This window comes from Equus asinus, chromosome 20, assembly GCF_041296235.1.
Source record: "Equus asinus isolate D_3611 breed Donkey chromosome 20, EquAss-T2T_v2, whole genome shotgun sequence".
Lineage (NCBI taxonomy): Eukaryota > Metazoa > Chordata > Mammalia > Perissodactyla > Equidae > Equus > Equus asinus.
In genome coordinates this window covers 100845979-100870262 of record NC_091809.1, presented here as the reverse complement: position 1 = coordinate 100870262, position 24284 = coordinate 100845979, and the positions used below count along the sequence as shown (strand labels likewise).

At 44.4% G+C, this 24284-nt stretch overlaps 1 protein-coding gene across 39 annotated transcripts in view; it reads left to right on the top strand.

Moving 5' to 3' along the window:
• The window catches only part of SERGEF (secretion regulating guanine nucleotide exchange factor), a 232699-nt gene that overhangs the window by 103967 nt on the left and 104448 nt on the right, over positions 1-24284 (top strand). For 22 of the 39 annotated variants that reach the window (XM_044753447.2, XM_070491316.1, XM_070491308.1 and 19 more), the window contains one exon: positions 23024-23060. In XM_044753447.2, coding sequence (XP_044609382.1) covers positions 23024-23060 — 37 coding nt within the window. The remainder of the gene's footprint in view (positions 1-23023; positions 23061-24284) is intronic. The other 17 variants (XM_070491314.1, XM_070491309.1, XM_070491303.1 and 14 more) reach the window with 1 other exon arrangement.

Genomic DNA, 24284 nt, shown 5'->3' with positions numbered 1-24284 from the left:
GTAGCTGATTAGCTGTCCATACTGTTAGAGGATGAATGCCATTTTGTCTCACTCTCCCATGTGTCTGCCTTGCCTTTTCCTACATGCAGGTCCTCTCTGCTGTCAGAAGAGAAACTTGATGTTTGATTCCTTGTTGACTCTGTTTGCTCAACCCCCTTCCGCTACGCCATTCTCCCTGCAAGTCCCTTCTCCTTTGGCTAACCCTACCTCTATCATCTTTCTGATCAATGTCCAGGGCATTCTTTCTGTTTGCATTTGGAAACCTGGGTGACACCTGAGGTAACCTGAAGTCCCGCTCTGCGTGGATAGTGCCATCCTCTTCCAAGAGTGGTGCCTGGGGGGCAGTGAGATAAAGGTGACCTTATTTGCTGAGTTACCTCTAAAAGAGGAAGAGGCAAGTATCCCTCTTGCCTTTTTAGAATGGAAAGTCTTTAAACACAGTGGGAAAGAACATGTAACTAATTCTCATCAAGAGAAGAGGAAGCCCAGTGTGGGTAAACTGCAGTGCTCCAGGCTGGGCATGTTCGGATCTGTCCTCTCCGTGGTAGTGCCGACCAATGTAATCTTTTATGGAAGAGAATAGAGCATTAGCTTCAGAAAGGACCTTAGAGTTCATCCAGTTCATCGTCCTCATTTTGCTGATGAGGACTTGAAGTCTCGGGTGGTGTGGTTTACCCCAGGTCACAGTTAGCTAGTAGCAGAACTGGGACCCGAGTCAAGGACCCCTAGTGCAGTTCTTGTCTCACTAGCCGCATGAAAGTACATGATTTTTTCCCATAAGTTAGACAGTTTGACAGTCTGGAGAATAAGAGACTTAAAGGCTGTTTTAGTGGCAGTGTAGTTTGATAAGCCCCCTTTTCCCAAGAGACTGGAAATAGCTTGTCCAAGGTCACAGGGTGAGTGAGGGGTAGAGAGGCCTCCAGACTTGTAGTCTAGTGCTCTTTCCAGCTCAGTCCAAGGTGTCACCCAGGGCCCAAGACTTGGACAGCTTGGCTCCAAGGACACTGAACAGAATCATTCTTCAAATGCATCACAACCACAGTCGATTTCATAAGATCTAAAAGACATGATTTCCTTCTTTTTTCTTTTTTCCCTGAGTGTGTTTTTTTTATTTGATAAAAGTGTATGGCTGTGGAAATTACGTCAGTTTAATTAGGCTGCTTGACACAGTACTTTTCCACTGAATTTACTAGGAACTGTGAATTTGTTGTAGCAAACTGCACTGCAGGCTGCAGTATCTGATTGGCATGCCAGGAGCATCACTAGCGAACAGCTAAATAGAGATTGGGGAGAAAACTGGGTCAGGAAACAGGCCTCCCGTACCTGCAGCGGCTGCGGAAGGCGGCGCAGAGGCGGCAGGTGGCCACAGCATGGCACTGTCTCCCAGAGCCTGAGCCGCCGAGCACCCCGCCCCCAGCTCTGCGCTGCAGCCCCCAACCCGCCCTTTCCTTTGCAGGTGATTGTTCCTGTGGCCATTTTGCCTTCTGTTTCTCTACAGGCTGCAAAGCTTTTATACCTGGCAGCTCAGGAATGGCTTTTTCTCAGTAAAAAAGCCAAAGATTGGTTCAGATGGAATCTTCATTAGCCATTGTATTCCAAACCATGGAGCAAGTCTTTTGGCTTTCCAGAGCTGGGTCTGCTGGGGCTGGAACTGGGTTTGGGAGTTCTGCACAGGGATGAGGAAAGGCTTGGTAATGTTTCTGTTTGCCTCTCTCCAGTTTCCCTTCCCGTCTTTCTACCCCCGACCCTCCAGATTATATTGTATCCATCGTCTCAGTGCTGAGCACCAAGACCAATCAGAGGATCCTAGAAGGAAGAGTGAGTGATGATGCCAGAAGAGTCAGGAGGAACTTCTTGAAGGCAGTGGCATTCGAGCTAGGCTTTGCGTGATGAATTGGGTCAAGACAAGGAGAAATGAAGGAGAATGCTCGTGGCCTGCCCGTGCTGGTCTCAGGACTGCCTTGTGGAAGCTGGAGACCTCCCCAGTCATCTGGGGCTAGAATCTATCTCAGCGTGTCAGAGCTGACTGGGATCTGTTGGATCTGTTGTTTATCCTAGCTCCTTATGTTATGGTTGGGTAAATGAAGGCACAGAGAGAAAGGGGCTGGAACACGGACCAGCCCAGTACTGTTATAAGCACACTATGCCCAGTGATGCACTTGTCCTCATTGCTAGGGGGGCTCTGAGAACATCCACTTCCTTTTTCTGGCTTTTACTGCTATCATCATCTTTCTGACTCCTGTCATGTGAATTCAGAGATGCCCAATGCTCTCCACCTGTAAATTAACTATTAGGGAGAGAACCTGGGTCCTGCTGGCATTGGATTCCTAGGTCACTCGGGACCCTGCTGGACAGTCGTATCCCTTTCCTTCCTCAGGCCAAGCCAGATCAGGCCAAGACTGCTTTTTCAGTAGGGCTGGTGCCTCTCCAAGAATTCTTGGTAGGAATGGGTCTTGCCTCAGAGTGAGGACTCAAATTCTCACAGTCAGAAAAGCTGATTGTGGCAGGAATCCAGGCCATTGTACTTTCACGTTATTTTGTGAGAAAATTGGGCTTCTTTTGACTGAAAATTGTTTTCAATAAAGTATACTTAAATTTACTGAAATTTACTTTAGAGACAACTTTTGTTAGACCATTTTAATTTTGTACAGCATCTCTTTCCCTTTTGAGGAGAAATCAGAGGGTAGGAATAAAATGGTCTCCCTAGTGGTTTTCCCTGGATCTTTCGGATGGTCTCACTTCAACCTGAGGGATTCTTTGGACTAAGTATTGATGTTACAATTGAAATGCAGAAATGCATACCCATTTTCTGATAGATGTCCCAAAGTTTGCTAATCAAATGAACCATTTGCACAGGATCTTCCAAGGCCAACATGTTTTGGAAGACAGTTGATAATTCAAATGTCAAGTAGTCTCTGGCTTGAGCTAAGTGGAGTGAACAGAAGAACAAGCCCATTCAAACAGTTGTCAGACATTCCGGCTGTGAAAACCAGGCTTTGATGGCCCTGGTTGTCAGGTGGCCAGAACAGATCCAGTCCTCCTCAAAGCAGAGGTTCCTTTATTTTATATTATTTTGCTTTAGGTCAGAGCAGATGGTTTAAATGCCTGTAAATAATTTCCCTGGTCTTGGAAGGTTACATTCATTTGCAAATTAGTAGGCCTCGCGTCTGGTTAGTATTTACTGAAAGAAAGGAAGGAAAATGGGAAGGTAGGGAAGGAAAGAAGAAATGCTTCTTGATGCTTTGGCAGGTTTTCACCCAGAGTCTGACACATTCATAGAAATTTCCATACATTCACATTTTGGGGTCATACTAGGACTTGTCACTAGAGCGAACATCATCCAAACGGTTCATAGAAGTGGTTGAAATAGACAGAGAACAGCTGGAGAGAGGCTGCAATTTGAAGTTTGTCAGGAGTCACCTATCTTCCTTGCAGGATTACATAAAGGGAAGCGAAAGGCAGAGCTGCAGTCACAGTAGAACACCAGGGCAGGGCTCAGTCTGGCGTGGCGGAGGCCCTCTGGATAGTCTTTCCTAAACTTGTCCACCCCTGGCCACAGCCTCTTTGGTCGTGGACACTTAAGAGTAGTCCTTAGTCCTCAGCCATTCATGTGAGCTGTTGCCAAGCGCAGCTTGGAGAACCCAGGCTCTTCTGCTTGAGGACTCCCCCTCTGCTCCACTGGTTCAGGCCATGGTCCCTGCTCCCATTTCCAGCCTTGGAAATGCTTTTCTGTTTCTTGGAGCCCTCATTAGCCCTCTCTAAGGAAGAAAGTATATGAGACACAAAACCAGTATAGGGTCTAACGCAGTGGGCTTCTGACATTTTCTCCTCTTCCGTCTGCTTTGCCACTCTCTAGCCCCTGAACACTTCCCGGAATGTACTCCCCTGGCCCTAGACACCCACTGCTCTGTTCTGGGCACAGAGCAGATGTGGACTGACTGCTCAGGTGCTTTGTGTCATGCCTTCAAGGCCTGTAAGACTAGGATGAAGGGGGGATTGTAGTGTGCACTGCTGATGGCTGTTGTCTTGTCCCTTAAGACCATCCACAGGGCATGGAGACTCCCATTCCTTCTCTCTCCGTGGCTGACTTCTTGTCTAGTCTGGTGACTTCCCAGTTCTGATGCTGGTTAGGAATCCCAGGCAGCTTCAGTGTGCTTCCTCCTTCCTTTCATATCTATGCATTCAATTATCAAATACCATGATTTCACTCCTGTAGTTTCCCTCATATGTATCCCCATCTTCTCACTTGTGTTGTCACCTGAATGATTGCAAATAAGTTTCTCTTCCCAAAGCTCTGCTCTGGGAATGTCTGCCTTGGTTGCAGCCTTCACAGTGTTGGCTTCCTCTGCTTGCTGACCAGGCCCTCATCGTTTACTTGTTTGCATCTCAGGCTCTGATATGAAATGTTCATTAAACGTTCTACGATCTGTCCAGAGCAACCTTATCAGAACAGCGAGGGAAAAAGCAAATATCTATCTTCTCTCTTGTCGTTTCTTTCAGATGAATGAATTAAATATTTTTATTGCCTTGAAGATTAATTATCTTCTGTCCCCAGGCCAGCTTTAATATTCTAGCGGTCTCTTCTGGTGACTGGGACCTGACAGTTGGAATCTCTGCCCCAGCTCTAACCCTGCGCTTTGGCCAGGTGTCTCCGCAGCTCCAGATCATGTCGGGGTGAGTCACAGTCCAGGGCTTTAGGGAGATTGCAGTCCGACCTGCAGGATTTAGTTGAAGCACTGAGTCGTAGATCTTAGAACTGAGAGATGTCCTGAAATCTTCTAGTCCTTTCTGGCACATGAGATACTGTTATTACTGTTAACAGATAAAATACCTGAGACCCAGAGAGAGTTTAAGTGACTAACCCAGGGTCACTCGGCTCATCTTTGGACCCTAGTGCCAGACTAGATTTTAGGCTGTAAATGTACTTTATCTTCTCCATGTAAGCCAGCTCTTTATTTGGGGAAGGCACCAACTCTGTGAATTTCTCTCTGCAAATAAAACAATTTGGGACTCCTTTTGCAGGAGTAGTATGCCTCGTCAGTGTAAGGAAGGAAAGGCAGCCTAGAAGAAGCGACCTCCTCCCAGGCAGGTGATGTCTGGTGGGTAGGCAGACATCCTCTGTCCCTTGTTCCCCAGATTGCTCATGGGGTCAGTGTGTGGGACACTTTGTCCTACATGCCTCTTGTTCATGAATCCTTGTAGGCCCTCATGTACAAAAGGACGTTTTTGTTTGTTTCTAAAGTGGTTTCTCAGTCCCTCAGGATCGTCAAGCACTAATTCCTCATTTCTGCCTTTTCCACCTCAAACTAAAAGAGTAAACTATGTTCTTTCTGCATTTGCTACTCTCCTCCACCCTCCCCACCTCCAAGCTATCCTGCAGTTCTCCAGTGTTCTGTTCTCCTAATTACCCAGGCTTGGAGTCCTCCACGACCCAGCTGGATAAGAGTCCTCCAGCCATTTGGTCTGTCAGCACTCACCAACCCTGTCACTGCTGTCACATGCCTTGGAAATCCAGCCATTCCTTTCTGCTCCCTTGTGGCTGCCAGCAGCCACAGTGAGGTGTTTGTGCCTCTTCCCTGGACCACTACAGCAGCCTCTTAGTCATCTCCTGGTCCTTCGTCCTTCGTCCATCATGCAGAGGTAGACTCTAAACACTGCTACACTTTTGAGTTTTAAAACCTCCTGAAGCTATCAAACCAAACATTCCAGCTCTTTCATAGTCTATCCCTCCCTCCCCAGAATGAATTGTTCATGCCAATCAGACTGGGCTACTCATGTCTCCTACATATTTAGTGATTCTTTGCTCATTTTTTCCATGAAATGAAAAAATATAATAACATTTCTTTGCAAACTATAAAGCATGTGAGGTTTTGTTTGATCAACAAGTACTCTGCTGTGTGAAAGGGAAGAATGGGGTTTGGATTTGGTGACACTACCTACTGTATGCTGATAATTTACATATATTATCTTATTTAACCTTCTTGATAGTCCCATGAGTTAGATTGAGTTATGTTCATATTGCAGATGTGGAAACTGAGGCCCTAAGAAAAAAGCACGTTCTCTTCTGCTACACTGTGGACCTGGTGCTAGGGGTAGAGTGGTGGGTAGGAACTAAAAAATGTCTGGGCTGGCAGGAGGGATAGGGCGTGCACATAAACAGCTGTCATGGAGGAAAATGTCCATTGTCCTGAGAATTGTAGATATGGTGCTATGGAAATTCTGAGGATGGTGAAATTTCTTCTAGCTGGGGGATTAGAGAAGACTTCATAGAGAAGGTAGATTTCCACTGAGTGTGAAGGATGGGCAGTATTTTGACAGAAGGAACTAGGAGGCCGGGACAGGAAAAGAGGGACTAGCATAGACAGGCACAGAGAAGGAAATGGACTTGGTATCACCAGAGATCATCAGTGAATTGTCCAGTTGGTTGGAACACAGGGTTCTTGTGGAGGAGGACATAGTGGAATATAAGGCTGCAAAGGTGAGCTGTAGCCTGTTCATAGATGGACTTAAATGTCTGGTTAAAAGATTCATGGTCTGTTCTGTAAGCACAGAGGAGCCGTTAACAGGTTTTGAGCAGGGGTGTTGCTAGACACAGCTGAGATTTAGAAAGGTTGCCTTGGGCACCCAATGAATTGGAGAGAAGGGGAAACAGCAGAGAGAGGAAATAGTTTAGATGCTATTGCAATTGTCCAGTACAGATGTTCTGAGGGCCTGAAATAGCATAGTGGCAATGAGGATGGAGAAGAGAGGCAACAAGAGAGCAGAACCAGGGAGGCTGAATTACAGAACTTGGTGACTGGTTGGACTTGGGGAAAGAGAGGGGGGCTCAGATGATTCCGGGTTAACTGCGAGAATGGTGATGGCAGCACCTGAGAGAAGGAGGAGGGTCAGAAGGGAAAACAGATTTGGGGGTGGGAAAGAGTAGGGTGGTGTAGATGGTTTGTTCTGTTTTGTGCAGGTGGAATTTTAGGTGCTGGTGAATTGCCCCTTTCACATCTGTACTCAATGCTCTTTACTACTACTGCCACCATTCCTGATCCCCTCTGTCCTTCTCTTTATTAAGCAGACTTTTGGCTGCCTTTTATAGTTCAGCTGAGTGAAGCCCTCAAGAGAACCTTGTTTATGTTTGAATTTCTGATGTATCCTCCTTTCCACTCAGTGTTTCCTGAGTCCTATCTCCCCAGCATGTGCCCCATACACATACTTATACCTGGTATGTGTGGGATGAGCACCTGGTGATTATCATCAATGTGATCACAACAGTAGTTCATGTTTGCATGAATGTTCATAGTTGACAAAGCACTTAGAATGGTCATTTCCCTGCCACTCCTCCCAGGAGGGTCACTGAACCATTGACTCAACAAGCTGAGGAGGTTATTAGGGAATAAATGGTAGATTTTAGTTTAATAATAAATACAGTTGAAGACAGCACATATCAGGAAAGTTAGGATGATTTTTAGCTACTATAAGAAGGTAGACTCTGTTAGAAACAGTGGTCAAATTTAAAAATATATTCCAGGTGATCTCAAGACTGAGACTGATGTTTTATGTGTATTAAGAATAAAGACTTAGCATTGTACTTAGCAAATAGCTCCTACCTCCAGAAGTGTTGGATTATATTATTACTGATGGAAATTTTGAAACTGTAAAAGGAAAAAAACCATTTTTTCGGATAGGATCAATATTTTGATTAATATGGAAATATATACAATGCTTTTAAAGTACCCTTTAGAGGTCTAAAATGACTGTTAGTTGATGAATATAAAAATGTTTTGTTTGCTCATAAAATTATCACAGCTGACACATTTAGAGAGAATTAAATTTAGAAAATTTTAGAAGGCTGTTTTACTCTTCTAGTTTTTTTTAATGAAAGGTAAAAGAGGTCTTGGGGAAATAAGATTGCTTCCCCCCACCTCTCAACAGCTTCCCACTTCGCCTTTTGTTTCTCTGGGCCGTTGGATCGCCAATGGACAAAGGGGCAAGCAAGTGTCTACTCTAGCATATAAGTGTCTAGTCTGTCCAAGGTGCTGAATATAGGTAATTGAATTCAATCCTCACAATAGTCCTGTGAAGTTATTGCTGTAATTCTTGCCGTGCAGCTGAGGAAATTGAGGCTTAGGAAGTCTTAGTGACTTGGCCAAGTTCACAGAACGAATAGGTGATAGGACCAGAAGTTAAACTCTCACCTGGACTGTTGCAGTAGCTCCTTGACAGTCTGTGATTATCTCAAGCTCCAGCTCTCTTCCCCGTGCCATGCAGCCTTCCTGCTGCACGTGGCAGGGGGTGACAGCTTATGTTTACAGCTTCACATTGGAGCTGCTAGAACAAGTAATTCATTCAAAAATATTTGACTTCTGTTTTGCTTTAAGGCAGGGCCAAATTCTTGAGTACCTCAGTCACCATTGCTGCCTGCTACTTATTTAAAATACTTTAAAAAATAGTGTTAAATTATTGTGAATACTTAACCCTCCCAGTATGGCCTTTCCATAAATAGGACATATTGTTAAAAAGAGCTTGACAAGAGAAATCTATGTAGCATAGCTTTTTGAAATTTGCCTACTCCCCTTTGGAATGTGTGTTAGGGTTTCAAATTATGCTTTTGATATAACGTTTACTCATATTAGGGGCTAATGGGGCCCTCAGTCTTGTTGGAGTGGCAGAGAAAGAGGTGAATGTGCAGTGGTGTGTTTTCTGAGTGGGCCTCCCCAGCTCCAGTGCTCGGTTGAGGGCACAGGTGGAGGCAGAATAGTGAGGCAGGAAGGGGATGGGCCAGTCAACATACCGCCCAACCCAGCCTTTCTATCACTATAAATTAGATTTGTTTTTCCTGGAGTTTCATATTTCTGGCATCATACACTATGTACTTTTTTTGTGTCTGGCTCCTTTCATTTGGCACAGTGTTTTTGAGATTCATCCATGTTGTTACGTGTATCAGTAGACTGTACCTTTTTAATTGATGAGCAGTATTCCATTATATGGTTGTACCACAGTTTGTTTATCCATTTATCCATTGTATTAGTTTTCTCTTGCAGCCTAACTCATTCCCATAAACTTAGTGGCTTAAAACACCATCTCTTTCTTAGCTCCTAGTTCTATAGGTCAGAAGACTGGGTGGGCTCAGCTGTGTTTCCTGCTTAGGATTTCACAAAGCCAAAATCAAGATGTCAGGTGGGCTGGATTCTTATCTGGAGACTGTAGAGAAGAATCTGCTTCTAAGCTCATTCAGCTTGTTGGCCGTTGCTTGTGGTTATAGGACTGAGGTCCCCTTTCATTGCTGGTGGTTGGCCCGAAGTTGCTCTCAGCAATTAAATGCTGTTCTCCAGTCTTCACCCATGGCGCCTCCATCTTTAAAACAAGTAGTGTTGCCTCAGATCTCTCTTGTGCTTTGATTCTTTCTGAATTGTCCTTCTGCCATCGGCCAAAGAAAACTCTGCTTCTGAAGGGTTCCTAGGATTAGTTAGGCCCGTCTAGAGATAACCTTTCCATTTTTGACAGACTTTCATTTTACAATGGTCTTTCTGATATTAAGCTGTACTTTGTCATTTTGAGCATTTCTAGCCATTGATCCGCATTCTGCCATCTCCTTCTGCAACTTGATTCCTCTTCTCTCTGTCTTGTGGCCCTTGTACCATTCAGGTTTTCTCTTCTCCAGATAGAAAACACTCATTTTTCCCCCTTTATTTTTGACATGACATGTTGTAGGATACCATTAAATGTACTCTCTGGAATCATACATAATTAGATTTAAATTCAGCTGTGCCACCTGCTAACTGTGATGTTGGACAAGTTAACTTCTCTGAGCCTTGGTTTCCTTATCTTTGTATCACTTATAGGATTAATTCACAGATGAAGTGAGCTAATGCGTACAAAGCTCTTAAGTACCTTCCCTGTCACACTATATACATCCAATATGTTAGCCACTATCATTACTGCAGTATTGCTATTCTTTCCCCATTTCGTTCTTTTTCTTCTCAATGTGATCTGTTTTGTCAACGACCCTAATAAAATGTACTGCCCAAATTATACAAGTGCTTTCAAGAAGTTTGTGGTCCTTTTATTCAATAATTCTACTTTAGAAAATTTATCCCAAGGAAATAATCAGAGATGTAGGCAAAGATTTTTGTTGAAGAGTGTTCATCACGACACAATTTATAATGGCAAAATATTGAAAGCAGTCTAGGTACCAAAAAGTAGGGAAATAATGAAATTAGGGCATATTCCTATGATACTATAAAGCCATAAAAATCACATTTTCAATGAAAGTAATGACACAGGGAACATAACATTATGTTAAGTGCAAAAGTTGTGATTGAAAACGGAGTATATAGCATGACCCCAACTGTGTTTCTGAAATTATATATGTTTTATTCACATTTGATAGGGAAAAGGAAGGAAATATACTATGTGTTAACAGTAGGCAGTGGGATTATAGGTGTTTTTTATTTTCCTTGTTATATTTTTTTGCAATAATTGTATCTTACTTTTATCATTTGAAAAAGATAAACTTTGTTTAAACATTGTTTTGTACGTGGAGCCCAGAACAGTACCTGATAATCCACAGCTTTGTCTTGAACCAGAAAACTTGCAGAGTCACATCAGTAGATCAAGAAGTTACCTCTGCTGATCACTCAGCCAGGAACCTGACTAGAGGCAGTGGGATGCCAGCAGGCGGCCCCTGGGGCTGGGACAGCAGCACTCGGTAGACTGTTGACCTGTGGGGCTATGCCTAGGAAGGAACTCTGTCAGGCTGGCGCACATGGCACCGGTCAGTTGCAGCAGATACAGTTGTCATTCTTAGTGCTGTGTTCATTGTTACACTGCACACCACGCTTGTTATTAGAAGCTTTGATCTCTCTGTCACATCTTATCTGCATTCTTGACTTTTTAATCTCAGAAAGAATAAAGTCTTAGGTTCTAGCCCTCTAGATTTTGTTTTGTTTTGTTCTAATCCAAAAAGTAAAAGTGATCCTTAGTGTGAGGGGCTCCAGAGTACCGGAGTGCCTGTTGGTCAGGGGCCATGTTCAGGCACTCCTACCCCAGGCCTGGCAGTGGCCAGCCAAGCTCTGCTGTTGTAGCTACAGCAAAGGCAAAGATTCTTGGGCCTTGAACACAAATGGCTCAGAGTCAGCCCATCAGCTTGTTGTTGTTGTTACAGTTGTTGGGGATAGAACTGAGATATGAGGGGGCTGTGCAGTCTCCTAAACACTAAGGGTCCACTTTCTAACTGTTCCCAGCCTAGGGCATCACCCCACAGCTTTTCCTCAGGCCTTGTGGGATCCACCTATCATGTCTTGGGAGGCCAGTCTGTTTATCCACTGACTCAAATTCCAAACATCCAAAGGGTGATCTAGTCTCCGAATTCAACCATTACTTACAGAGCTCAAAGCATTTACAAGTCCCTGGTAAGGAGCTGAGGGAATTCAGAGATAAATTCAGTGTCATTCACCTAGCATTTCCTGAGTACCTACTCTGTGTCAGGCTCTGAGCCAAGAGCTCTGGGAGGTACACACATGAGTGACTTCAACAAACATCTGATTAAGACCTACTATGTGCAGGGCACTGTGCAAGGCACTGAGGAAGGAGGTTAATGAGACAGTCCTCATGCTTAAGAAAGTTGTAATCTGTATAATCTGGGAAGAGACAGACATGAGAACACTTAATAATAAGTGGAACAAGTGCTATTTCTATAGCAGGGCCCAGAGGAGGGAGCAATTACTTCTGAAGTGGCCTGCCACTTACTAGCTGTGTGCTTTTAGTTAAGGTATTTAACCACTCTATTCCTCAGTTCATCTATTAAATGAACATATAATGAGTTAATTCACATCAAGTGCCTAGACTCATTCTAGAGATTTAGTAGTCAATAAATGTCTGCAGTCCTTTTCCTTCTCCTCTTCTCCACTCTCCCTCCTTCCCAAGGATGAGTGAAGGTTACTCTGAACCGAGGGGACACCATGAGCCAGGCAAGATGAGGAGTGGGGTGGTGGGATGCTGTATAGGGGTCCAATGAGGCTGGAATGCAAGTATTTGTGGATAATTCTACTAGGGAAGGAAGAGAACCACACTAGGTCCAGACCATGGAGAATCTTCGATACCAGACTAAGGAGTGTGGGCTTGGGCAACAGGGAACAAAATAATCCACGTGTACTTTAGGAAGAGCATTGTGGCAGAGCAGCAGAGACTGGGGAGGAGAGCGACACTGAGGAAGCCGCTGCAGAATTCCAGGCAAGAACTAAAGCCAGAACTAAGACTCAGACCATTTCTCTGACTCCGTCACTGTGGCGGAGGCTGAAGAAGAGATTTAGTTCTCTCTTTTGTAGGCCTGTAGGTTCCTGGCTGAAGGAACATTGGTTTGAGTGACAGTTTGTCCCATGTAGCCCATAAGTTTTAATATTCAGAGATTATGTTTAGTCTTCTGACCTCAAGGCTGGTGCACCCATACCTCCCTGCCGCTTAGCAGCACACATTGCCTTGTGCATGAATTGAGCATATACACCTGACCTTCTGCACATGGACACGGGTGGCTTGCACAGAGCTGGGCTGCTGTGGAAGCTGCTGAAATCTGAAATAGCCTCATTGCAGGGGAGCCTTTATGAGGAGAGGCCCAGCATTTAAAATCACAACGATGAAAATTACCTTATTATTGGTCTCATATAAAGACATTTTCCAGAGGCCTTATATTATAAAAAGAGTTGGAATATCAAGGGAGACGAAATAACATTTATTGAATGACTTCAGAGAACAGGAGCTGTGTTGGCTTCTTTGGCATACTTGATCTCACTGAATCTTCACAAACCTGTGAGGCAAGTATTACTACACCCATTTTACAATGAAGAAACAAAGGCTCAGAAAGGGTAGTCCTCAAGCCCAAGGTCAGAGGACTTAACAAATGTCAGACTTTGGACCAGGCTCTTAATCTCTGTGAGCCTCAAGTTTCTCATCTGTCTTCAATACATTTACTTATTTGCTCAGTTCCCCTGTTTGAAACCAATCCAGGGCACTCCAGTCCTGCTGGCTACCTTCCTCGCACAGGATCCGATTCCCCAACAGGGCCACACTGTCCAGCTCTGATCCCCCACTGGGCTGTTGCTGCCCCTGCTTAGCCACTTTCTTCCTGTGGGCTCCCACCCTCCACTCCCCTGCTTGGCCACCTTCCTCACTTAGGCTTTTGGACTGAATTCCTCAGGAAGGCAGGCAGGCTGTACTTTTTACTTTGTAAAGCTTTTTTTCTTTTTTGTTTGTTTTGGTTGAAATAGAACTTAAATACAGTAAAATGTGCAAATCTTACGTTCAACTCAGTGAGTTTTTATATTTGTATACAACTATGTAATCCCAAATTAAGCACCCCAGCAAGCAAGCCTCCCTCATGTGTCTCCTCAAATGTACCCCCAACAGATAAGCACTACTCTACACTTTCACCTCAGATTGGCTTTGCTTGTTTAAATTTGTTTTTTTTTTATTTTGAAATAATTTGAAATGTATGGAAGAGCTGCAAGAATGATATAAAGACCTCTCCAAATCCTTTACCCAGGCACAGCATGTGTTCACATTTACCACATTTGTGTACACTTGTGCCTTCTTTCTTTCTGAAAATTTAACGTTGGTAGAATACTGTTATCTAATCTACAGAGCATCTGCATATTCCTCCACTTGACTCAATGATATCTTTTATGGCATTGGTTAATTTGATCGAGGATCCAATCCAGGATCGTATGTTGCATTTAGTTGTCATGTCTTTTTGCTTCCTTTGATCTGGAGTAGCTTTTCTTTATCTTTTATGACATTGATATTTCTTAAGTGTACAGGACAGTTATTTTATATAACAGCCCTCAATTTGGTTTTATCTGATTTCTCCTCATGATTAGATTCACTTAGGCACTTTTGGCAGGAATACTAAATAAGTGATTTTGTATTTTTAATGCTGCACACGAAGAGCACCTGATGTCAGTTTGTTCCATTATTAGTGATGTAACTTAGATCACTTGGGTAAGGTGGCATCTCCCTCCTTTCTCTCCTGTAAAGTTACCATTTCTTCTTTGAAATTAAGAAGTAATCTGTGAATAGATACTTTCAGAATGTGTAAATGTCCTGTTCCTCTTCAGATTTTTGCCCAGTAGTTTTAACATCCATTAATGATTCTTGCTTGCAATAACTATTACTACTGCAAAATTATTTTCTTGCCCAATTATTCCTTTTACGTTTATTGTTTTTGACATCGTACTATAAGAGCTTTCCCTGCTCCCCTATTTTTTATTATTCAGTGTGTATTTATGATATTTTATTTTATTCAATGAGTTATAATCTACTACTGTCATTATTCTTTTGATGCTCAAATTCTTCATGAGTTAGCCAATGGGAGACCCTTCAGGTTGGCTCCTGTATCCTTTTGACACGTCCTTGTCATTCTTTGATTACACTTCCTGGTGCAAATAGATGTTCCAGGCTCAAATTGTTCTTTCCTCATCACAACCCGGGAATCAGCCATTTCTCCAAAGAGCTCTTATTCCTCTTAGTAGAATAGTATTTAAAGGCCAAGATTGGTACATCAAGTGAATTCATTGCTGCTGGGGTATCATTGCTTCTATGCAATTTCATATTGGTTTAACTCAATTTGTGTGTGTGTGTGTGTGTGTGTGTATGTATAAAACTGTGAGTTCACACTGATGCCTCTAATTCTAATCCAGCTTCCATAGGGTTCCTCATTGCCATCCCTCATTCCATATTTGTGTTTCCTTCATCTGCAGTGAAAACTCTGGCTCCCAGCAACATTAATATATTTTCTCATTTTCACAGTCCTACAACACACAAAACACTTTCAGAGTTGATACATGCACACCACTATGAAAAAAAAAAGAATCTGCTAAGTAGAGTTAGAGATTTATTTACAGCTCTTTTTGTTCTTAAACATAAGTTATTTAGTGAAAGTACTGTGTTTAAAAGTTACTAGGATTGGTTCTTTTTTTCCCCCTTTAGAGCAGTTATGTTATTTATTTGAAATAAGTTTTGCCTGTTTTTGAGCTTTATGTAAATAGAGTCATGCAATATTTGCTCTTCTGTGTCTGATTTCTTCTGTTCAGCTTTATTCTTGAAGATTTATCCATGTTGTGAATAACATAGGGTTTTTCTTTCCCCATTGTTATAAAGTATTCTGAGTATACCACACTTAATCCACTCTAATAATGATGAATATTTGGGTAATTTTATATTTTTATTTATTATGACTAAAGCTGCTATGAACATTTTGAACACATGTTTTGATGGAAGTAAGGTATCATTTATTTTGGGGACTTGGGTCTCACGGCATATATGTGTATATATGTATATGTGTACGTGTGTGTGTGTGTATGTATGTTTAGCTTTACTAGATACTGCCAAACAGTTTTTCAAGGGAGTTATTGAATTTTCTTTCCTGCCAGCAATTTAAGAGAGTCCCAGTTATTCCACATCCTCACCAGCACTTCGTATTGGCCGTCTTTTTTCTTTGCAGCCTTTCTTGGCTATTAGGGCAAGGGTTAAATTTTTTTGAGAAGCATGCGGTAGGATGTTTGGCTGGCCTGAATCTACTAATTGCCTGTCTTTGAGTCTGGATGTGCAGCTCACCTGGTTCCACCTGTTCTCAGGGGTATAAGTAACTTAATGGTGTGCCTGTACTGAAATCCAGACGCATTGCTGTGGTAGGCGCCTTTAGTCTGCAAGCATCAGAGAGACTCTCAAGTTACTTTCCTATTGAAAGAAGGGCATGAGTAAGGGAAACGGGTGAAGCAAATGCCTCATAAAAGAACAACTGGAAGGTCATTTAGAACACAAGGCACTCAAACACCAAGACCTTCTTGAGCCCTCAGCAGTAAGTCTAGAACTCTCACATCCTAGTGACTTAGCTGCTCTTCTCTCTTGTGACTGTTCCTGTTGCTTCTGACTCTTCTGCCTGTAGCTCCTCCTTATATTAACCTTTCTTGTGTCTCTGTCTTCCAGCTACTGCTCCAGCTACGGACTATACCAGAGGACTCACTCCCTACAACCCTTTTCAGGCAGAATTTTCACATTAAGCCACCTCATAGGCTGTGGCCAGTCTGTGCAGTAGACCACTATGGGACAAGTGTCCATCCATAGTCCAATTAGGAGTGGCCACAGGAAGCAGGAGCACATAGTATCAACATGGCAGTTTAAGAGAAAGGAATTCTCTTAGAAGGGCACTATGGGAAAAGCACGCATATTAAGTGCCTGACTAGTTTCATTGTAGGTTATATCCTAATTGTTGTATATACTATATTCTAATTCAGTAGACATTTCTCAAGCCCTCTCCTTATGTGCCAATAGAATAACTGTGTTGAAAAAGGAAATGAACATAATGAACCTATGCCAGTCCTGATGCTTATAGTTTCCTTTTATATGTTCCCAAATTATATGTTTTATATGTTTTGGAAATGTATCTGCAGAACAGGGTCAAGCTCAAAGAGAATTTTATTCTATAGATGTTGGTGTGGGGGGGGCTGACAAAAGAGTTTGGGACGTATGAGATATGCCTGTTGTTATTAGCCCATTTTAAAGATGAGGGAGCTGAAGGTCAGAGAGGCCCAAAGTCACATGACCAGGAAGTGGCACGGGCAGGACTCAAACCTAGGTCCTCTGGTTCCATAACCAGAGCTCTTTCGACTACATCACATTGACTGGGGTGACGTACCCTACACCCATGCCCAAATTATTAACAGTACAAAGAAGACTCGGTAAAAGCAAACTGTAGCCGAAACAAGTGGTAGGATTGGAGAGACAGCAGATCTCCTTGGGGTTAAGATGATCTGGGAGGTTCCTCAAGGCAGTGGGTTTTGAACTGGGCCTTGTAGGGTTGGTAGATTTTAGAATGGTATGGAGAAAGGAAAATTGTGCCAATAAAGGTACAAAAATGGGGAAACAGATTTTCCAGGGACAGAGAAGGGACTCGTGTTGCTGGCTTTGTGGGTTTAGGTAGGAAAAGAGTGAGAGATCAAGTGTGGTAGGAGGTTAGGAGGCTTTGAGACTATGACAACTTAATTCTTTTTTTAAAAAAGCAGATCATGACATGATGGAGAGAAGAAAGCTTGAAGTCATTTAGGTGTCCCTTATAAGAGTCCAGGCTGGAGTGAAAAGGACTGAACCTAAGATGGTAGCAGCTGGAAATCAAGACATAGATATGAGAGTCTTTGAGAAGGCAGAATTAACAGGATGGAGACAGTAGGAGGGAGATAAAGAGTCAGTAGAGATCTGTCTGTCACTTGAGAGTTTGAGCCTTAGTGACTGAGGCAGTCTGGTCCCAGTGTTGGAAGAGGAGGGGCAGTATATGCAGTGGTTAAGCTTACAGGCTTTCCATCAAGGCCTGCCTGGGTGTATAGCCCAGTCTGACCTGGGACTAGTGATTTAATGCCTCTAATGTGTTTGCTGACCTGTTGAGTTGGGTGACAGATTCCCACTTCTCAGAGTAGCTGTGAGCATGCGAGGCTTTGCAGGTAAAGTGAAATTCCATAATGTCACATGGCTGGCATGCAGGCACTTACCAAATTTTAGCTCTCTTCCTCCGCACCCCAGCCTCTCCATTTGAGGAGATAGTTGAACCTAGTTTAAGGCTCATTTTCTGAGGTATATAATGTTCTTTGACAAAAAGGTATTGGCTTTACAATGGAGAATGGGTTCTTCCACCCTGGACTTTGACGTGGAGGACAAATGGAGCCTCTGGGCCTGGAGGTCTCACTTTTGATCTCCTTTGACACCTAGGCTTCAGTCAAAAATTCAAGCCCTCACACAGGGAGTTAAAGGTATCCTTCTAAGGCTAGCTGCTTCCAGAAGCAAGCAACTGCTGCCTCTCTGCACTCACCATGGGCTCCATTTGGGACTATTTCGGAAGCTAGGGGTAAAACTCTGTTGGCTGACTGCAGTTTGCCTGTAAAACGTGCCAGCCTCCCTGCCCTGCTTGTCTAAGAGGTTTGGACTTCTGGTTGTCTCCCCAGAGTTCTACACACGTGGCAACTGGGTTTGGGCAGAGTTCTAGCAAAGGCTGCCCTGAGGCACCCATTCCCTTCCATGTTTACCCTGGGCTGGTAGGAGCGCGCCATTCTGGAGCTGCGCCCAACAGCTTCTCCTCCTGGGGTGGCCATGCCCACCAAGGACTCTGTGAGGCCTGGAGCCCAGGCTTCAAATCCCTCCTCCTTCACAGGGACGACCACCCAGCCCCTGGCCATCAGGTGTCTCTGAGGGAGCGTGTGCCTCGTTGCCATAGTATCTGCCGGTGCCCAGGCCCATTGGCTTGGGCAGGAACCAATCAGCAGCCCTGCAGACTCCGTGCTGTGGCAGGATGGTCCCAGGGCTGCCAGCCGCTCTGGGGAAGATGAGGGCGGTCCCTGGCCTGTGGTGGGACTGGCCTCAGTCGGCTTCCTCTCCATGGCATCTCAGGGCTTCTTCCCCTGAGTCCTGCTCGCACCCTGCCCCACTCTGTTTTCTCGCCCTAATTTCCCCCGATTCAGAGTTGAACAGACTGGTGGACTTCCCTGTGAAGTGATAGCTTCCATGGGGAGGGCAGAGGACAAAGCTTTGTTGCCATTTTACAGCCGTTTCCCCCAAGAAAAAGCCCTGGAGCAGCTTCTTGATCTGTCCAGAAGTGGTGGCTCCTAGGCCCAGGAAGATGTCGTTTGAGCTGTGTTTAAGTACAGGGCCCTTCCGGCGTATGAAATCCCTTGATAATTGACACAGGGTTGCCAGATGTAAGGAAATGGATGGGCAGTTTGTTTCCATCCTATATATAAAAGAAAGGATTAAACCAGTTGGGAGGACATAAAGGTTGACTCTAATGTTCAAAGAATCCTGCACCTCCACCAGCTCCAAGACACTGGGCAAGTTACCTTCCCTCTCTGAACCCCAGTTGCCTCATTTGTAAGACTGTTATAACAAAAAAGATCTATCTCTTAGGTTTTATAAATGAAATAATACAGGCAAAGCGTTTAGCCAGGTGTCAGGTGGTAAGTGCTCACTGGGGCCAGTCAGCTGTTTTTAGAAATGGTACAGGGTACTGCTGAGAACTATAGGGTTCACAGTCAACATTTGGCAATATTTTCATGTTAATCTAATTTTGCTTACTCAGTTATTCCTTCATTTAACCCATTAATACATTCAGCATATATTCACTGGGCATCTACTACCAATCACTTCTTGCCGTAGCTCATGCTCATCCAGCTGTATTTCGTGGGGTCCAGCTCCCAGAGAATCCCTGTGCACCTCCCTTCATAAGAACTGATGGAGTCGAGGCTGTCAGGATGGTTGCTGGGAGATCTTGTCCCTGTGGCAGCTGGGGGTTTGGAAATTGTTTTCTGCAGCTTGGCCTCCTCAGGCTAAGATGCCCGAACAGAGCAGACCCTTCTGGTGTTCGAGCAGCACTGAGTCAGGACAGCTTTCCACGGCCACCTCTGTTCCCCACCCCTCACCCTTGGGGAGATATACCCCTCTTCTCTTGAAGGCTCCCGCCAACAAGCTGGAACCTGCTTTCTCTGTAGTTGGACTCTGTTGTCTAGCACTGGCCTCTGTAGCTGGTCCACTGTGCTTTCTGGACTAGAGTTTCTGGAACAATCCTACTGTGCTTTTGATACCCCCATAATCTCTGCTCTCCATTCCTGTAGTGCTGTTCCCTTCCTGCCCTCATTGTGCATCTCAGTGCCTGTCTCCAGTGGGGCTGGAGTGGCCACCCCATTACTCACATTTGTTTTGGGATCATCCAACTTCTCTGGACCCCTTATCTTTGTACTCTCCCCTCCCCCCACCCCCACTTCATGCCCTGCACCTGAGCTGTGTGGCACAGACCTTACTGGGCAGGTACTCTGCTAGATGTCTGAGGGCCAGAGGTGCCTAACACATGGACAGTTCATGAATAGACATCTCATATGTGATCAAGGCCATGATGCATAATGCTGTAGGAGTAGCCAGGGAGTAGCAACTGCCTCTGCCTTGAGAAGTCAGGGCTGGCTTTACCAGAAGGTGCTATCTGAGTAATCTTGAAGGATTTAGCTAGGTAGACAGTGGGAGAAAGGGAATTCCAGTCAAAGAGAATAGCATGCATAAAGGCCTGAAATCACATGATGTTCTTAGAGAGAATGTAATGTGCTGTGAATGGAAGGAACAAGGGGACTATATTATTTGGGGTTGAGGGTCCATGAGTAGCTAGGGAGGAAATGAAGCCAGAGAGGTAACCAGGGGCCTACTCATAAGGGCCTTGTGAGCCATACAATGTAATTTAGACTTTGCCCTCCCAACGCTGGCAGCCTGAGAAGGGTTTTATATGGGGGCGTGACGTGGTCAGATTGTGTTTAAGAAAGGGGAGATGCGTGGCTGTGAGGAGATGGGCTGTCTCATTTGTCCTCTAGCAAATCTGTAAGGCAGATGGGATGGATACTGTTACCTACTTTTTAGACCTGAGAACACTGATGCCCAAGAGGTTAAATACCTTGCCAAAGGTCTCAGAGCCAGAAAGCAGAGGACCTGCGACTCACCTGGCTTCTTGGCTCTGAATCTCTTTCTCCCAGGCACACTGCCATTGTTTACAGAGTCTTCTAGAAAGCTGTCTGAAGCTGGGTAGTGGGTTGATGCTGACAGGAGCAATATGAAGGAAATGGTCATTGATAGAATCTTGTTGAAAGACTAGAATTGGGATTTTGTGGCCTGTGGTGTTCGGTCTCTTGAGCGCTATGCCAATGCACAGACAGCAAGAAGCAGTGGGGAGCTTTGAGCTTCAAGCTCTGCAATGCCTTGACAAAATCCATCCATCACTGTCTTCCTCATTAATTCAGAGCAGCATCTGCTGCCTGGTACTGGCATTTGTCAGTGGCTTGTTGCTGTAAGCTCCTGGTCCTCAAGGTTGGTCAGCTCTGCAGGCCACAGCCCCAGGGTGAGCCCTGGCAGTCAGAGGCAGGCCCTTTTTCTGTCTGCATTTTGTAAAATGAAAGAACTTTATTTCTGAAAAACAAAGGTAGCATGATCTAGCAGAACAGAACATGAGTTTGGTGATCAGGCAGACCTGGGTTTTCATTGTGCTGCTGCCACGTAGCTATCTGTGAAAGTTATTCAACTTGTATGAGCCTCGGTTTCCTTATCTCTACAATCAGCAAAGGCAAACCTACCTGAAAAAATTATTGTGATGACTAGAATGTGAGAATGTCTAAAGTGGCTTGGCATGGCGCCTGGCACCTATGAGTCCTCAGTGCATGGTGGCTTTAATTCCTGTTCCTATTAATGCCACGACCACCACTACTGCTGCCACCATAGTTAAAGAATATTTGAAAAATAGAGAATAGAAGAAAAAATATCTTATGCTGTGTGTATGGCCCTGGGTGAGGCATGGTGGGACTCAGATAAGTCAGATACAGAGCCTGCCTCAAAGGAGCTCAGAGACTAGACAACCTAGAAATACTTACTGGGTTAGAATATGCAGGTGCTTCTTTGCCAGACACTGTCAGGGGGTCTACCGAAGTGTAGGTGGTCTTCCCTGTGGAATCTGGGACCCGGGAAACACCACTTTTACAAAGGAAAAACCCTTGGAAGCCTTGCTGCCCCTTCTCACCTGCATGTGTGTTAAACTGGCCTCCAGTGCTCAAATGCCTTCTGAGCCTGTTACCTTGACTGTCAGGGGCCTGTGCTGATCACCTTTGAATATCACTTCTGGGAAAGAGTGAGGCGCTGTAGCATCAAGGAAGGAGTTGTGTGAGAATGAGAGTGCCTCTAATCTTAGTTTTGACACACCAAGGCAAATTACTTCCTCTTCCCAAGCCTCAGTTTTTCTCCTCGTGATGTGCAAAGATTGGACCAGGTGATCTTCAGGGCCTCTCAGCACTGACATTCCAGGAGTACCTGAAGTCTTCCTCTTCCAGGAGCTGAAGTGAGCATCCTGATAAGGGTCACAGGATGCTTCTCCTCAGTCTAGAGGCCCTTTTAATTAGTGCCTGGGGAACCGTTTACACTTTCATGTTCCCAGTCACTTCCTCTTGGTAGCAGCTGGGACGTGCCGAGACTGAAAGGCAAGAAGTGTCTCTGACTGGGTGGAAACACTGGGTTCAGAGCCCCAAATGGTTGTCTTCTATGTATTAGGTCTTCATTCTTCTATGTACTTTGTTCTTTCATTCTCTCTTTCATTTAGCAGATGTTAACTGAGTCCTAGGCCTTGTACAATCCATCTGTGCAATCCAGAGATGAATAAGACTCAGCCCTGTTCTCAAGACACGTGCAGTCTAGTGGGAAGACAGAAAAATGTAAAAGGCAACATGATAGTTGCTATATTGGGGGTGTGTGTAAATTGTGTAGGGAAAGGAGTGCTTGAGTCTGCCTAGAAGCAAGAGCAAAGCAATATCAGGGGACACTTTGAGATTTTAAGGATGAGTACAAGTTTTCTAGGTAGGCAGTCAAAGAGAGGGCATTCTAGCAGAGGAACAGCCTGTGCAAACGCCCAGAGGTGTGAGAGAATGTGTCGTGTTCAGAGAACTGCAGATAGTTTGTGTGGCTGGAAGGTGAAAGGGAGAGTGAGCAGATGCGGAAAAGTCAAGCATTTCTCCTCAGACAAGTCTGTTTCCATTGAATTATTTGTTCAGTTTATCAGTCCGGATGAGAGTGATGGTCTTCTTAGTTCAGTTTTGAAAAACTATCTTTTGTGTTGCATTATATTTCCATAGATTTCCATTATATTTTTTTATGGTAGCACATGCTCATTATAGAAAGTTTGAAAAATAGAAAAAAGAAGAAGGAAGCAAAGATTTTTAAAAATCACTGATGGTCTCACTTCCTAAAGACAGATACTTTAACATCTTGATGTGTTTCTACTGAGTGTTTTCTTCACTCTTTATGTAGTTGTGAGTGTAATGTAATTGTAGTCTTAACTTTTGTATATGGTGCCCTCTTCTTCTTCCTCAAATTTGCTAAAAATGGATTTTAGTGTCATTAAAAAACAACTATGATCATAAAATATACTGGCTTAAATATCTATACATTTTCCTTCTCAAATATAACTTTTTTTTTCTTTTTGCAGGTCTCTTGTGGCTCAGAGCATAATCTGGCAGTGATTGGTAAGTAATTAGTGTCCTGATAACCTTGTTTGTTCGGAAACTCATGTGGCAGAATTGGAGAAGACTCTTGGTTAACCAAAGGCCAGGGTGCGTGTGTGTGTGTTGGGGGAGATTCTGGGAAATGGAAGTTCTTGGCTGGCCAAGGCTTTACTAGAAGTCCCCTTTCCAAAAATGCCAGTCCACATCATGGAGCATCTTTGTAAGGTGCCTGAACTGGCCTTCCTGCCTCAAGAAGTGGCATTTGAGGATATTAAAGATCTTACAGGCTGGGAGCATCATGTGTAGGAAGCCAGACATAAAAGGGGAAGAGGGTGGGTCTGCTCCTAGTCCTTTGAATAAATCCCTTATGCCAAGTTCTTTGCTCTTGGTTGGCTCTTTCTTTGGAAATATGGGGCTCTGCTCACTGCCTTGTATTTCATGGTACTCAGGAACTCCCAGTTGAAGCCAAGCCTTTGATTAATTGAGGTTACCTGTTAGCTGACTCTGGATAACCAAGGTTCACTGTCTTTATAATCAGGCCTATGAGTACTTGCTTCGAGAAACCTTCTCATTACTTCCACAGGTAGACTCATCTCCATCTCACAGTCCATTGAAGAGACAACAAGTAGGACCTGACAACCTGAGTTTAGTACAGGCTTCCACTTCCTAGCTGTGTGCACTTGGACACGGTGCTTAGCCCCTTGGTGCCTCGTTTCCTCATCTGTAAAATGGGGAGGGCAGTAGTGCCCACCTCCCAGGCTTGGTGTGAGGCTTAGAGGCGTTAGTGCACGTGGAGCACCGAGAACAGTACTTAGCTCCTAGTAAGAGGTTTAGAGGTGTTAGTTTTTATTATCTGATATCATTAGTTCAAATAATTGCCCTCCTCTGGTGTTAAAACAGAAAACTGGGGTTCCCTCCCACTCTGATATGTTAGGACTCTGTTACGAGCCCATTTCTACCTGTCAGGTGTCGGTGATTTCTCTTCCTGCTGCTTCTCTCCCAGCCTCTCACTCTCAGTTTCTGAAGGGCAAGGGCTCTATGTGTTCCTTTTGTTTCCTGCCTGTTTGCAGCACCCAGAGCTGCCTGGCACTCAGTAGAGACTCAAGCATGGTTTTCTGAATTGAGCTAGACTGGCTGTCCTGCCTGGGGTGGCAGCAGTTTGAAGCACCGCTTTGCAAGCCCGAACGTGATATGCAAGGAGGCAGAACCAAGGACAGCAGAGGAGGTAGGCTGCCAGCCAGCAGA